The sequence below is a fragment of the Sceloporus occidentalis genome, unplaced genomic scaffold (genome assembly GCF_023333645.1).
Source record: "Sceloporus occidentalis isolate IW3139 unplaced genomic scaffold, rSceOcc1.0.p SCAF_193, whole genome shotgun sequence".
Lineage (NCBI taxonomy): Eukaryota > Metazoa > Chordata > Lepidosauria > Squamata > Phrynosomatidae > Sceloporus > Sceloporus occidentalis.
In genome coordinates, this window is record NW_028317173.1 from 517,181 (window position 1) to 534,182 (window position 17,002).

At 36.0% G+C, this 17,002-nt stretch overlaps 1 protein-coding gene across 2 annotated transcripts in view; it reads left to right on the forward strand.

Moving 5' to 3' along the window:
* Positions 1 to 17,002, forward strand: part of LOC149278354 (histone-lysine N-methyltransferase PRDM16-like) — a 173,192-nt gene that overhangs the window by 28,666 nt on the left and 127,524 nt on the right. For both annotated transcript variants that reach the window (XM_089502085.1, XM_089502086.1), the window contains exon 2: positions 15,634 to 15,684. In XM_089502085.1, the coding sequence (XP_089358211.1) occupies positions 15,634 to 15,684 (51 nt within the window). The remainder of the gene's footprint in view (positions 1 to 15,633; positions 15,685 to 17,002) is intronic.

The following is a 17,002-nucleotide window of genomic DNA, read 5'->3' on the forward strand; positions in this document are numbered from 1 at the left end:
ATAGAGATGAATCGAAGTTCACCTTGTCTGTTCAGGTGGCATGTAAGACTGAAGACACACGTGGTAAAACATGGCTTCTTTTTGTAATCCCCAATGTAGCATTTGGGACTGGTTTCATTGGTTATTGGATTCTGGCTAAATGTAGTATTTTGTATCCTTTGGCATGGTTGGATATATGATGCTCAGTGCTACTGAATACATATTCAGAAAGAAGGGATATTCACAATGCCTGGTGCTAAATGAGGACACATTCGTCTGGATCCAATGGTAGAGATAAATCTGGCATCCCTTAAATATCTATCCTCCCATAGAGTGTAATGGGAAAAAAGGAGTTACAAACAGCAACAGATTTTATGACCGATATGTCTCTGTTTTTTTTAACCTCATTATTCATTGCGATTTCACTACTTGCGATAGATTATCTCCGGCATTTAATCCAGCCCATCTCTGGTACTGGTTTGGCAACCAAGGAAATGATACCGAGGTAGCGATTACTACCATCCTTCAGCATTCCATCACTTCGAGGAGCCTGGGCAAACTCTTCTTTCCCAACAGAACAACCTTAATTCTGTATCGTGACCATTCTCTGTTATGGACCTTTCTGCAAGGGACACAACCAGTCACCAACACAAAAGCGGTGGGATCTTCCGCCTATGGCGTAAGCATTTAGCAACGTAGCTAAAACAGATAACTACTATGCATATAGTGAGGAATTCTATAATTGTGATTATAAGTTTGTTCATAATATTTTTAAGGGTTTTATTGAGTGTCAAAAGTTATTCCCGTTGTTAATGATTAGAAGCTTCTCTTTGAAACTTTTTAATCAACCTATAAGGGGTTTATAGCAATGACAGATATTCGGTCTTCTGATACGATAGTGCTAGAAGCACCAAGGATACTCTCTATCGCCTCTTGTTTGTTTTTCCTCGATCTGGTGTTTTTGCTGATGGTTAATTATTTTTTATGTTAACCCAAAGGCCTGGGAGTTCTTTTTTTCTCTCACACTTGTACTTTTTGTTCGTACATGAGTCAATAATTTTTCCATTTTTCAGATATTGTATTATTTGTAAGGTGCCCAATTGGTGTATATGTAACGGAAACCTGTATGTTTAAATGTAAATACAAGGCTTCCCTGTATAAGAGAAATTTTGATTGTACACTTATTCACAAATCAGAGAAAGTGCTACAACAACTGATCACCAATTTTACCAAACTACAGAAAAGTGAAGGGTTGGGGGGCTGCATGGCTTTCCTCCTAAACCCAATCTACAAAACTTCATACCTGGTTGATGCATAAAGAATTAAAAACATGATCCATCTAAAATCCCCTAATATAGTTTATGGTGCGCTTCTCATTGTTAATTGAAAACCAACAAAATCATTTGAGAGTTTTCTTATTTTGGAGATGGAGTCATCCGGAATATAAGGTTTTGTTTTTTATGACAGTTGCAACCCCCCGTTTTCACCTCCGAAACTACAGGAGGACGAAAGCAAATTGGCATTTTGCATTTCATCCTCGATCCTTTCAGTTTAACGAGCTCTGTGATCATATAGTTTGTCACTTTGGAATTTTTTCAGGTTTTCATAGAAAATCAATGGAGTCCATCAAACAGTTCATCTCTCGGCATAAGTGTTGTGCAATGTTAAAGAGACAGCAATAAATCACTCTTTGCTGCACCTCAAATAGATAATCAATTTCACTGAAAGCTTCAATAATCATAGTAAGACATTTATTACCATTCTGGATGGTTTATCTTATGGACTCAGGGACAGCGAGGGCAAAGATAAATACTAGATATGCCACTGAACACAATTAAGTGCCAAAAGAATAAAAGCATTTTATATCGTATGGAGAAGTAGGGGTTGGGGAGGCAATCAGAATCCTAATAGAACCATATTGTATGAAATCCACAGGAAATAAATAACTACATATTAGACTGAGTGCATCTAATTTCAATTTTAATGTCATATCTCGGCAGACAATGTTGCACAGAGGCATTTGTTTATTCCTTTTGAGTCTGGGTTCTTGGCTTTTCTACGAGTTAAAGGGACAATGTCAATTCTCACTGGGCTTAATTTTCCTTGTCACCGTTAATTGACTGTGTTTTTTTCTTGGAACAGAATGTAGATGAGATATCTGGTGTGATTTCTGAGGTTAGAGAGTCACTGACAATATATCCTGCGTTTCAGCATGACCCCACATAAGTATCAGTAATGCTGTGTTGCAAGCAGCAACAATCTCATTGAATATGCACCTGTGGAGGCTTAAACATAAGATGTCAAAAAGCAGAGGTCTAAAAGCTGAGAGAATAATAAGGGAGCTACTATAGAAAAAAAAGCACATTAAACACAATTGCAAAAAAAAAAAAGAAAAAAGAAAATGAACATTTGGCAGGATAAAACTTTAGAAGAGTTCTCCTTTTATCATTCTGTCAAGCCTATTCACTTCAAAAAAATACTTTCAACACAAAGTCTAGCCCTTTGTTTTCTTCCGAAACCAACGGAGATGGATTGGATCTAACGACTGCTATGCCGCTGTATATTTATATGCAGAATAAAAATGAGTTTTACCTTTTATGGTATGTGTTGGATGAGGCGGAATCATCCGTTTTGAAACAATGTATATCTGTAAGGTCATTGTATAACTAATGAAATAATGAAATAATGGGTTTCTCGTAGCCGAACATCATCATCATCCTTTCTATGCCCAAAAAAAACATTTTTGGCCTTTTTGGCATAACATCATAGCACAGTATACAACATTGGATAATATTTGGACTTATGTATAGAAGCATGTAAATTAAAGAACATGATGTCATCTCTCTGTTAGAGATGGGTGATAAGTGAGAATGCTTTGTCACTGGAGGTACCTTTCATTTTTCATATCTGCCTCCATCATGATGGAGTCATTTAGGACTTTTTGTTTGTTTAATTGTTTTAAATTTTATCTGCATTAAAGGATCTACTGAGGTTATGGTGACCACAAATACACCCCCCCCCACACACACACACCCCAATTAATCTCTATATTCTCTATTTTAAGCACGTCTGTCCATTACTTTCAGTTTGATGAATGGGAAACAAACTTCTGGTTGTGAAGCAAGTAAAGAAATGTTGTTTGGCTTATTGATCTAAAGGCTAAATGATAAGAGTACATGAATGCTATACTAACTCAAACTGTTGACTTGTTGGAATGGGGGAATAACACGAAACCATAAGTATTAGACAAAACAGAATAAGACTGGAGAAGAAACACACAGATAATGGATATGTATAAGAAAATAAAGTACATTTTACTATGAACCAATAGGCAGGAAAACTCACATTTAGAGTAAATAAGGACATCATGGAAAACAAAAATCCATATTGTTGAAGTTCTCCTCGGTTTTTCTTGCCAAATATTAGAAATATGTTCATACCATAGATACAACGATGTGAATATTTAATTCCCAAATGGATTCTTGTTTAAAGATTTTAGAAAATGTTCCATTTATATCCTAATTCTGTCAATGGATTCTTGGCGCTGTCCAGATTAGTTTTTTACTTAATTGGCATGACATATTTATATATGCTTTCTTAAAACTGTTTCACTAGAGAAGAACAATGACATTTTGGCCAATGGAGAAAGACAGAAGGAAACAAGAACGACTATCAAATTGTAATGTTGCCCCCAGATATTTTCCCAGAAAGAATGTTGGGGTAGAGACCTCGTTAAGCATCTCCCCTACTTGCTTCGTCAGAAACCTTAAAATAAAAGTGTAGAATGGTAGGTAAATCTCTAATCTACATGATGAGGATTCTAGCCAAGGTTGCATACAGAATACCTGTGGATGTAGTCTTTTCAAGGTGCGTCTGTAGTCAAATTCTCAGGTTTTTCATCATCCTTCTACAGGTTAAATTATCCGTTTTGGTTGTGTTATCAATTAATCTGATCACAAAGAATCACAGGAAACCACAAAACATATTGTATGAAGGATAAAACAGAAAAAAATCATCACTATTGCATACATTTACAGAGTGAAACAGAGAACTATTTAAATAATCTTTTGTTGTAACCTAGTCTCACGTAATAAAGAACCTGACCCTTTTATGATATTGGACAATGTTGTTTGAAATTTCTATTGGGTTAAGTGCCCCAAAAAATTCAAATGCACTTTTAGCAGGGACCATTTTGGACCTGCGCTATAGCGTAGCCAGTGATCTTAAGTCATATATTCTTTGAAATTCTCGGTTAATCTTTAAGTTTCTCATTTTTAGTGTCGTGACAGCAGCATTTTACCAATACATACTTATCACTTACATTCTGTGAGGTTTATTCTATTTTTTTCTGTTGCCTTTAGCAAATCTGTCTCATATCATCCTATTTTTTCAGATACCACTAATGGGGTCATTTATCTCTCTCCATCACATGTTCTGACAGTGACCTTGCCATGTTAAAGTAATATTTATGCCTTTTTCTCTCCTGATACATATCAAAGTGACATGTCCCATCCTTAGTGTCCATTTTTCAACATATGCAGACAAATTCCGGGGCTACGTCCCTTTAGACTTTGGTATGCATTTCCTTAAAACAAGTTACATTGGATCTGTGCAAGACTGAAAGACTGGATTGTCAACTCAATATGTACGCAGAAACATAGGCTAAAGGAATCTAAAGGAATAGTTTATTCCCGCCAAAGAAGAATGTATATTAAAGTACTCGGTGAGTACAAAATGAAAAAACTTACCAGAAGGTAGAAGCTGCAGCCCTGCAGTTGCCCTTCTCCTCTGTAGCCTGACAACTCTTGTCACTGATTGGCTGCTTCAAGTATTTTGTATGGCATTTTGCTTCAATTTTTCTCGTTTTCTTTCAAACTGTGCCCTGATTGGAGGAGGGGCAGCCTCTCTTTTTCTTTGGTAATACATTATATTTTCGCTAATTACTGGTTTTCTGCGAACAATGTTGAGTACTGCAGAATAAGAGGATTCTTGGGAAAAAGGTACAACACTAGAGAAATAGGTACAATAATTATAAAAAAAAAAATAGATATTAGATATTAGATATTCAATGAATCTATTATATGACGAATCACCAATTCTCTTTTACTGGAATTGGATTTCCTGTTCAGAAATGTACACAAATTAATGCAAATTGTACCTGTTTTTATATCTGTATTCACATCACTTGATACTTCTTATTACAGTTCAATATTTTTTTTTTTTATGATTTCTGGATTGTAGATAAACATGGAGATAAATTAATTGGAATGCCTAATTGGCCGTGGCTTCTTTAGATTAGAAGTCTTTATGTAAGGCTATCCTGATTATACAAGGCTCGTCCTTTGTGCGTAGGTTACTGTATAACTTTGTCTCATGACCAAAGCTTCCGTGACCTTACTCCTGAACTCATCATGAGATAAAAGATCAAAGTGCGGCAGTATTTTGCAGCCCATTGACATCCACATCAAACGTAGGCTATTAGTAGCCATTTCTCGATGTCAAAGGTGAATTCTAGTGACATTGGTCCCGGAGTTCAGAAGTACCATTATTTGGAACCTTTATGTCTCAAAGAATGGCAAAATTTAGACAACTATGGCAATCAAATGAATGGGATAATTTGGAATGGAATATTTTGGTTTACTTGAGTATTCTACAATGTATGGAATATTTTTTTAGTCAGATTTTAATATTTTGATTAATATTAACAAAACTGATATCAAATTCACATTGCATGCTTCATGTATTTATAACGTACAAGAAAAATGATCGATTATACATATATCATATACCTTATATAATTTACCCTATACATATACTATGAAAATAATCATATATTACATGATACATAAGTAATGAAATATATAGTATACTTTAATAAGTGGTATTGCTTTTAAGTTTTTTAAATAGTTGATTCCAGGTATCTCAAAACATATCTTTTAATGAAAAAATAGAGCAAACCTCAATAAGTCTTGTTCCTTCCGAGATTTATTTTACATTTTTTTTACAAGTCAGTATTTGAGATATTGACATTCCAGGTCAAATAGCATTAACCTCTTCATAAGACAATAAATCTTTGCAGGTATTGGAAAATAGGTCAATACTAAAATCACAACATTTACAGCTTGCTGGCACTCCACATATTAGGCTGACCCAAAAAAAACCAGATTGGATTCTTACCTTCATATAACATGGGGTTTTATACACACACGCCTCTAATTCCTTGAGTTTTTTTTATAATTAAAAAGGAAATTTAACCCCAAGAACACCATCTGATTTGGGTAGACCCAAAATATACTCATTACTAAGTCGATATATGTGTTGACATCCAGAGGTGAATTCAGGCCCAACTTTAGGCAAACTCACCAGCTGAACTCAGTAGGGACCTGGCTAGGAGTGGGTATGAGCAGACTCACATTTTACCATTTTTGTGGAAAATCCTTACAAAAAAATGTGGTAGGTAAGCGTCTCTCTAACTGACTGTGCCGTTTTCTTGAAAACTCTTGCGTTTTAGATCTTCTCTTATGGCGGTTACATGATGTCATATAACAGCGGAATTCTCTCTCCTAGTGATGAGAAACAGTTCTTTTTTTGTACCTTAGATATTTATGATTTACCTATATTTATATAGTTACAGGAATGTATATAGTTATAGTGTTTGTCTATACATGTATTTATAGTTGTAACTAACTGTCCAAGAAATTGATTACGAAAATATATATATTTTCAATTTTTTTTTATATTATAATACTTTTATAATAAGGGCTTGCCATTGTTCAGTAGAAAACGAAGCAAAAAGTTCAGGAATTTGTTTGTTTAAAAAATCTTTAATGCTGAAAAGAAGCATATTTGTTTTTTCAAGCTATTTATTCAACAAATACCAACGATTTTCTCCCAATATGAAAAAAAAAAGCTGTATTTGCTCATGTGTTAAGTCATACACAAAAAGGTATGTTTTTTAGAATGTCTGCAATCATATACTAACATAAAAATACTTTTTACCGTTCATCAGAAAATTGACACCAAATTGCTGACTGTATCATGGTCAATCAACCAGCTGTTCAAACAACGAGCTCGTATGTCAGTCTTTTAAGATGTATAAAAATGTACAGCTGAAATAAAGGCTGTTACTTCTTCTTGTAAGAAAGTAAGTTTAATCCCTTAAGTGTTGAAACACCCAAATTATGATTTAGTCTGATGACGTCTTGATATGTAAATGCACAGGAATGTCGTCGGTTTTGCTTAAATAAAATATATATGGGGGCTTTGATTTTTACCATTGCCCAGATCATGAGGAATGTTTGTGGTTTGTCTACTAAGGGGGTCTATTCATTAAGGGGTTTGCTCGTTAAGGGCCAATTTGGCCCGAGAATACCCCTTTTTGTACTGGAGTGTTTGAGGGCTGATTTGGCAGTCCTCAGGTATGGTGTCGTTCTTTGGTTTTATGTAAGGTCAGACCCCAAGTCGTTTCACCCTGATATATTTGTAGCTTCCATAACTTGGTCAACTAAAAGAAGTTTGAGGAGTTTCCTACAGAGCTGAGCTACTGCATCGATTTCTTAATCTCTCGTTGTGTACTTCAGGTAGATGTCAAGAAGATGCTTCTTTTTTTTACCCTTTCTACATATGCATCAGTTAATTTTATTCCAACGCCACATGACTAGGGGTAGGCTTTTCGTCATTTTTTGGCTTAAATACTACAGGTAGATTCCATAAACGCTCCAATTTTTTGGGATGTTCAGCAAGCTATGCCTGATTTTACATGTAGGGAAATGTTGTTAGTGGACTTGTGTTACATGTTAGCATCTTATAGGGCACCATATCGGCCATTTAACAAGGACAAGAATTAATTCTATATAATAGATACAATCCATACACTGAATTAAATAATAATAGTAATAATAATAATAATAATAATTACAACAATGATAATAAAAATGATAATAATTAAAGAACTATCTGTCCATGTTTAGATGACGGTTCTATAATATCAAAAGGCAATTATGTCACATAAGATTTGATCCAAAAGAATATTCAATTCAGGGTCGGTGTGAAATTTTCCTGGTAAATATCCTGATTTCTCTGGGGTTTTTTCAGTTTTTCTGTTGTTTGCTGGGTTCCACATCCATCCAAGAGCCGGGTTCCCTAATCACCGGAAGTACACAACGCCTTACAATGTCGATAGAACAATGACCGCAGTTGTGTGAATTACATTTATTGCGAACAACGAGGCACGTGAACTCAGCAGCAGGTCCGCTGGACTTTTAAACTCAACGTTCATTCTGGCTGCCACATTGTCTCGTTACCATAGTTAGATCATATCCCAGCCAGATACATAAATAATCTGATGAGGAAGCATCTCCCGGTGAATGAAACCTTTGTTTTTCACTAATAAAACAAATAGTTTGATTATTAGCCAAGCGAGAGTGGACTCTGGAAGAGCTTTGATGGCTCTATTGTTTAATGTCCCTTATTATCACGTAACATCAGAGACACCTAATAAAAACAAATATTTAATCAGAACAGTTCTATTATCAGTAGGCAAGGCATGGAAAAACAAGTGATAATCATTTGTTTAATCCAATCCGAAAAGGAGGTTATTAAATAATATGTTCAGTAACTTGGGGTGTGCAGCACAAGATAACAACGGATTTCTTTGTGGATAAAATAAATCATTTTTTTGTGTGTAAATATGGCCTTTCCACTTCTTTTCACTTCATATATTAGACATTTTATAATGCGCTTAATTCAATATGATCAGCAGTATCTTACAATGACCGAGGTTAGGCCTAGGGCAGTAGGTCCAAGAGGGAGGTAGAATCTGTGGTGCATTACCGGGGCAAATTAGGCTCTCCAGCAGGTGGGGGCAAGGGACATAGAAAGCATAGACAAGTTGTTTGGGGGCAATGATGGCACAGACAAGCTGTTGGGGCGCCCCGTGCAATTTTCACACCAGGGCCCTGTGGTTTCTAGTGATGCCCCTGGTGTAGGGCAGGGGTAGGCTCTCCAGATGTTGTGAACTACATTTCCCTTGATGCTTTGCCAGCATTATGACTGTAAGAGCATTATGGGAGATGTAGTCCACAACATCAGAAGACCGAAAGATTTGCCTACCCCTGGTCTAGAGCAATGCGTCACATACATACACCACTCGGCAGGGTTGTAAAGATTCACAATGTTTATAGCCCAATGATTTCAGGTTGATTACAATAGTAGTATGCCAAATATCGAGAACTTTTTTTTTTATGGTTATACATAAAAAATAAGAAACCGTGTAAATTGCTAACGTGACAGCAGAGATGAGGACCTTCTCATGAAGATTACGAGAATATCTACAGAGTTACTTATTTTGTCCGGTCCCGGCGATGGCTATTGTGACACCGTAGACATTAAAAGGAAATGTCTTATGGCATATAAACTAAAATGCAGTGTCTGTGGAGTCGGTTTTAAAGCTTTGAATGCGCAATACCACAAAAACCAGATTTCAAATAATTTATAAAAATGTAATTCCTATTTTGAGGAGATTATGCGCCTTTCAATTATATCTCTGCAGTTCGTAGACTTTGAGTTATATCTTTAGCTATCCTCATTATGTTATCTAATAGCTTGGCCTCGCATAACATTCTCCTCAAACATCTCCACTTAATTTCCTGTCAATTTAGGAAAATCAGTTTTAAACCGCAAGAGCAGGATATTAAAGCTAGTTCTGGACTCATTAGGGAAGCCATTTAAATCTTTTTTTTTTCCCAAAAGGTATTTCTATAACAAACGTTAAAAATGGGGAGGAAGACTTGCGATTTGTATGCAGTTTTAAAGGTGCTTTTCAGATGCCCTACCTGATAATGATAGACGAGTGACCTAGCGGTCAAACACGCTCTCCTTCTTAACAGCCATATGCAAGGACGCTGCTTGAAAGATGTCTCAGTTGGATCTTTACTGTCTGACCACTTATTCCCACCAGGATGTTACAATATGACAGTTTGACGTTGGAGGGGCAGGGAAATCGAACTGAAGAAATTCTGCAGGCTGTTTAAGGTGGAATTTCACTTACGTTGTGTGGTTAATATCCTTGTCAGATTCTGATGGTTGTGGCATTCTTTGGTTAGTTGGTTTTGGAATACGTTAACCAACATTGGGATTACTCTAAAATAAATAACAGCATGTAAGGAGATACATGTTGACAACACCCAAAAGAATATCATCGGTTAGAATTTCCCATCTTTAACAAAACCTCTTGCTTGTCTTGGTCAAACTCCTAACAGATTATCTTTGAGTAGATGATGGGTAGGTTAGCACTAGCCACACCATCCTGGTATCATCCATGCAGCTAAACGGGCACAAAGAGGAAGCTTGGAGCTGCCATAATTGTGATCATGTCTACAATTAACCCCCATTTGTGCCTTAAGGTACTTATTACCACTAAAGCATGTCACCTGGGTGGCATCAGTGTATGCGATCGGTCATCAAAGTGATCATGTGTCCTAGAAAGAATGCCATTGGTCCTTCTGCACCAAAACCAATGGTAGAAGTTGGCACTAGAGAGTTCACCGCTACTTGCCCATGAACGTCCATCCGACTAGAGTAGGCTTTAGAGTCTTTAGAGCATGGAATGTCATCAACGCAACCTTTTTAGGTTGGATTGAAGAACAGTTCTGCAGGTCGTTGATACATGGACATTGTGTACAAGCACTCTAGGATATTTTCATTCAAAAATGTATAACATTGGCATGAGACATGGGAGTCTTGAAAACATGACCCACTTTCCTTCGGTGAAGGCTAGATGCTAAGCTGTGCAGATGTCCTTCAACCTGAAGTCTTATGATCAGGATTTATGTTCTGTACGTGAACTTAGCTGAGTATACTTGGGTAGATCATCTTGTACCAAGTCTGCTTAATAAAATAGACTATTCAGAGTTAAATTGTGACGGCGGTAGAAGAAAGAGTTAATACATGTGACTAATCTCATTTCAACTATCTGTATGTCTGGTGGGAAATATCTTAAAGAACAAACAAAACACAGTGAAGAACGTGACATGTATCTATTTGAACGTGTAGATATAAGAAGAAAAAACTCTGGAGAGAAAAGTTGCCATTAATCACAGGGGGATAATGAATGTCAGAAGTTTTAGGTGAAAAGTGCACCTTTATACAGTGAGGTGGAAAAAGATAATACCTACCGGGCTGTATTTGCATATCTCCTTTAAGGATTAGAGAAGGAGGGAATTCCTTGTGTATATGATTTATTTTAATGCCATACTGTGGTTTTTATCTTTGAGTTCTTTTTAAACGTCACTTGTGCGTTGAAGCCTACCTTCTTAATACAGTTAAGCAGTGCAAAGTGTTATACACCATTAAACATTAAAGATGCCGACAGTTAACAAATATAGACATAGTTTAAGTATCCCAGAAGAAGTTAGGGCAATTGCCTATTGATCTTAACCCAAGTCTTCTGGTATCCGAAAAATAAAGGGTGGATAGGGTATCTATAGCTTAGTGGTTAGAGTTATAGCACAAGCACATATTTATGGAGGGGCACAAATCAATGTAGTGTGGGGGAACTCAATGCCTACCTACCCTAACCCCATGGCGGTATAAGGAGACAAGGGAACGTTAGAGACAATATACGTTTTTTGTGCCTTTTTTAACAACAAATGTGGACATTTTTTTTATTAATAGTTTTCTGCATCTTTGGGGGGGTTTTCTTTTTGCCGGACGTATGTTTGACTGGTTGACACCATTGTATGTGTTCTTATTGGTTATAATACTTAGCGGACCAACACATCCATAAAACAAGATGTGGGGTAACAAATCCTTGAATAGTTTAGAGGCCCTTTCTTTAGGTATAAATGCATTCCTTTATAGAAATAATGTTCCATTATGTTTTATCTAAACGTGAAAGAACACGGCATGAAACAGTGAGGGAGGTTTCAGACAGAGGGACTGTTTGAACTGTCTCAGAGATTGTCTCTGACACCTGACAGAAGAAATGAAACAATTTATATGTTAATCCACTGTGAAGATACGAGGGTAGGTAAAGCACTTTCACTTTTCAATGAGTCTACCAGAAGGGCCTCAGCTATATTTTGTAGCTAAGAACAATGAGGATCTCCGCAAGGATCCAACCTTGGAGAAAAGCAATGCGTTTTCAATGGCAGTCAGTGAATGGGACAGACAGCAAGGTCTTTTCTTGTCTAAATGCTACAACTTGCCCAGCATAAACTGGATGTGGAAAAAGAGGTCAAACGAAGGGCTCCCAGATGAGCTCCTATTCTTTGAGATAAATGGGAAACTCAAGAATTAGACTGTGAATTAAAGAAAGTGTTCAGCCAGCTAGATATCAAAGAATAAGATGCCAGCTTTCTGTATCAATAAGGGTTACAATTATTCTCTCTTGAACATCAAGTTTCGGAATTGCCTCTATTTATGCCTCTACCAATTGCATTAATTGGTAAAATTGTTTACTGGTGAAAGATACAATACCGTAAATGAATATGGGGTATTCTAGGGGATAAGAAAACAAAATGTCTATTTAGACAATTCCAAATATCACAATATAGACATACACCTGGCACACCAAACCTTTCTAGATAGTACCTGCCTTCTTCTAGATTTTTTTTCTTTTTTTTTTATTATAGAAAAAAACATTCTTTAACATTCATTACAGATATTAAATTCTAAAGATAGATTTTATTATTATTAATATTATTATTATTATTATTATTATTATTATTATTTTATTGTCATTTTTTTTACCCCAAATTATTCATTACATTTTGCACTGTATTAGAATAAAACGTTTAAACGTTTAAACGAGTTAAACGTTTTTTTTGCTCCTGAGAGATAGCAGATTAAACATTATATATACAGATTTACTCTAATAAATAGAGTTTACATCATTTAAAAGTACATTTACAAATACGAATATATACGACTCCTCTGTCTGGCATTTAAATGGTTAATTTTTTGAGGTCAACCTTTTGCAAGGGAGATTCTATACAAATGCAGGGTTAATATTTACTAAAGGTGGAGAGAGATTCATCCATCTTGGCAGTGGTAATAATTGTTTCCTCCTTTATCCTTGTGATGCTGGTGGCTGGGATTTATCAGGTGATTAAAAGATTACGACCTGCAAAGAAAGATTTTGCTTAAAAAATAACAATTTCTTATAGAGCACAAAGTACACACACCTGGTGTTAATGACGTTGTCTAGAAGCAGCGTGGACAGTGACACACAAGCACATGCGTACACACCTAAGTGTGCATGTGGATATACTTATTCCTGCACATATTTTACGCTGACTGTATCCTAGTGAAAATTATCATTTCTATGTTTTCTTACAAAAAAATATGTTTATTTGAGTTATAAATAGGCGAAACAAGAGGACACAGAAGAAATACAGGTTTATCAAATGTCTTGCTTACTTGATGGACCGGACATGGTAATAGTTGAGTAAGAAACTAGTCCCTTGGGTATATACTTAAATGCCCACTCAGGTCACAATGGCCAACTTAAGTTGACAAGGTCCATGGACACCTGGGCTAAGTCGTATCCCATTGGAATCTAAGCTTGGGAAGACTCCAAGTTGGCTGTAGTTCCTTTTTAGTTTAAACATTTAGTTTCGATCCATCTAGTCTGCCCAGTTTTATCATTATCTTGAAAGGATATAAAACTTAATAAGTATGTTTAGAAAATGGAAAGTTTTACATTAAAGACTGGAATTGTTCTTTTTATGCTAACTAAGGGTAGCTATCTGTAAGCATTCCATCTTGTTGACTACAATTCCTGTTATCCAGCCATAAGGCTACCTGTCCATGCCACAAATATTTTCATTATGATATCCCCCACAAGTCTGTATCACGTTTTGGTTCTGTATCTAATTTCTTAACCAGCTCATTAAGAAATTGGAAAATTTTGAATTTTAAAATCATGGAAAATGGGGGGTGGGGAAAAGAAAAACATAATGGCATTGGAATTTACGCACATATACGTATACTTGAGGGTAACTTAAAACATATGAAACAGACAAACAATGTATATGATTTGAAGTGTTTAGAAATGTGTGTTAACATTATGTAAACTGTATAAAAGCTTTTTCAGTGGCTTTGAAATAAAGAGAAAGCAGAAGAGTTTTTTTTTTTTTTTTACTTGCGGCCCCAAAAAATTGATGCCACGCTAAGTGCACATCAAACCCCATTATATCACAGTTCTTTTTCTCAGTGACAGTTTATCTAGACTGGTGAAGCCAAAGGATAATATTTCCATTTAAATAGAACGGTTGTGATCTGTCTCTGTAATGTAATCAAATTCAGCCTCCACTACAGGGAAAGAATTCTAGCGTGTAAACTGTCTTTCTATATGAATCACATGGTCTGACTGTCATATCGGCAGCTTCTTTACGGCTCTCTTTTCCATTCGTTCAACATGTTGGTATCTTAACCCCTTAAGGACAGTGGGCGGTCCCTAAACCCATTGAAAACAATGCATTTTGAGCCTGTACATGTATGGGCTTTGTCATTAAGGGGTTAATTCCAAAAGATTCCATTATAGTCTAAGGAGAAGGATATCCAGGTCTATATGAGCTATCGGGCACAAGACTCTTTCTTTTGTATAAATTAATGTTTACTGGCCTATATTTTGTACCATATACGGTATATAAGGTTATACGTGTTTTTGAACACTACTTCACATTACCTATTTTTAGAGGGTGGACGATAAGTGGAACGTCCCCCCAGCAGACGTGGTAGAGGTTAACACTGCAAGGAGAATTAAAGATGCATGGGATGGACATATGGCCCCTGAATCAAAGATGAGACCAAGGACTTTAACCATCTACGTTTCTATATATTATCACAGTTTTCAGAACCAGGCAGGTTGGACCATTTTACCGTTTAGATTACCATAGTTACCAACAGTCCCGAAAACAAGTCCACCTTATATTTCAATAATGGTGTATATTGAATTTTGTTCATAAACATTAGGGTATATTGAACAACGGTGTATCTATTGAAATACATAGGCTAAATCAATACAGCCATTAGGGAAGTAATAAATCACGAACACACAGATCAATGTATGGAGTCTTGCGGATGAAATAATACTGATAAACCCGTGTGTTAACCCTTTCATAACATATACAATATAAAAGTAATTTAATTATTATTTGGCACGACTGTAAAGGGACTTCCAAAATCAACCAATGTCATTTATTATTATTTTATATTTTTGTAAGTGTTAGGTTAGCTTAATTTTTTTTTAAATGTTAGTAAAATAAATTAAAGAGAGAGAAGAGATGTGATCGAAATATTTAAATATCTAACTGTAAAAGTACAGGAGGGAGATGTTAGCGCAAGTGGCCGTACTCTAAAAGGTAAAGAAGTTTTACTTTACTGAGAGTCTGGCAGATAAGATAAATGGAACTGCCTCCCAGCAGAGGTGGTAGATACTAATACAATGAAATAATTTAAACATGCATGGGATAGGCATGAATCTAAGACAAGACCAAGGACTGATTAATAGTTTCTATGAAACTTACTTGATTAACATATTCTTGTATGCAAAAAAATGAGTTTTGCTGTAGTAAATATAAAAGATTTAGTAATTTATAAACACTAATTTTGTCCTGAATTCTGACATTCTTCTCTTTTTTTAATCTACAGCAAATTCTTCCTGATTCAGAAGTGACGTCGCAAGATGTCTGTCTTAGAAAGGTAGGATACTGATGTTCTGTAATCTGCCAAAATCTAACCCAAATAACGTGATCTGTAGTGTGCAATACAACCATCATAAAGCATCATAAAGCCCTAACAGGCACCTTCCATAAACTAACATGAATGCATACATTAATTTAACCCCTAAAATTCCCAAAAAGGTATGAAGCACCCCAATGTCTTATACAAACAATGTGATCGAGTTTGGATGGATTATACTATTCAGAACAGATTATTATGATACAATTCTATCATTAAAGATTCCATTTACGTGTTATCACTTTAACCCTTTCCGGTTGAGAAGGGTGAGCAGGGGTTTGGGATTTTATCACAGTTTCTATTAGAATTCTTTTCAGTAGTGCTGGATAAGTTCATGGTGTGGACCGGCTCTTCGAATGTTTGCATTGAACCAAGTGTGTATTAACGACCGAAAAACGTCCCTATTGGCCTCCTCAGACGTCTCAGAATCCAGCACAAACTATCTCAATTCAGAGTTCTCAGGCCGCACGTTGCATGAATGTAAATATTTTTGAAATGACCTCATTTGGCAGATGCTGAGTGCTAGTGAAGTGGGACTTTACCATATTTAAAATACATTTAGGATTCGACGGTAAATCATCATCCATTAAATGAGTACAGATTGATGCCTCCCAACGTACTCATGATAGACTTCGGTTCTTACCGTAATGAAACATAAACCACGTACATTCTAACTTTATTTGAGTTTGTTCAGTGTTTATTGCCCTGTTTTCCCTGGTTTATGAAAAACGCACAAATAAAACAGTAAATAAATTCCTAGAAATGCTTAGACATGTGAATTTGCGGTTTTAATTTCCCCCCCAAAAAATCGTTTTACATGGTTACCTAATGTATCGGTCCGTCTTAGTCTGTCGCTTCTAGTTTTGTCAGTCCCTTTGAAAATATGTATTGTAAGAAGCGCTGCGTAAATTGTTTGCGATATATAAATTAAAAAAATAAATAATAATAATAACATGGGGAAGATATTTTGTATTACGAGTATAACGCTGTACTCGAAAGAGACATCCAAGCCTTGAAAAGTTTTGTGTCCATGGTGTGACCATCTCCTGACCTTCAGAAAGAACCGGAGTGTATGGGGATGAACTTTTTACCTTGCATCATGCCATAATTCACGCTGTGTTGTCCATGACTCTGTGGGATCTTTTTGTGCTCGCAGACACGTTTGTAAGGTGGCAGAACAAGAAATCCTTATTATCATATAACCCTCTAATCACAGGGTTGCAAGCGTTACAATTCACTCATCCATTCAATCAACATAACACTCCCTCATTTATTGCGT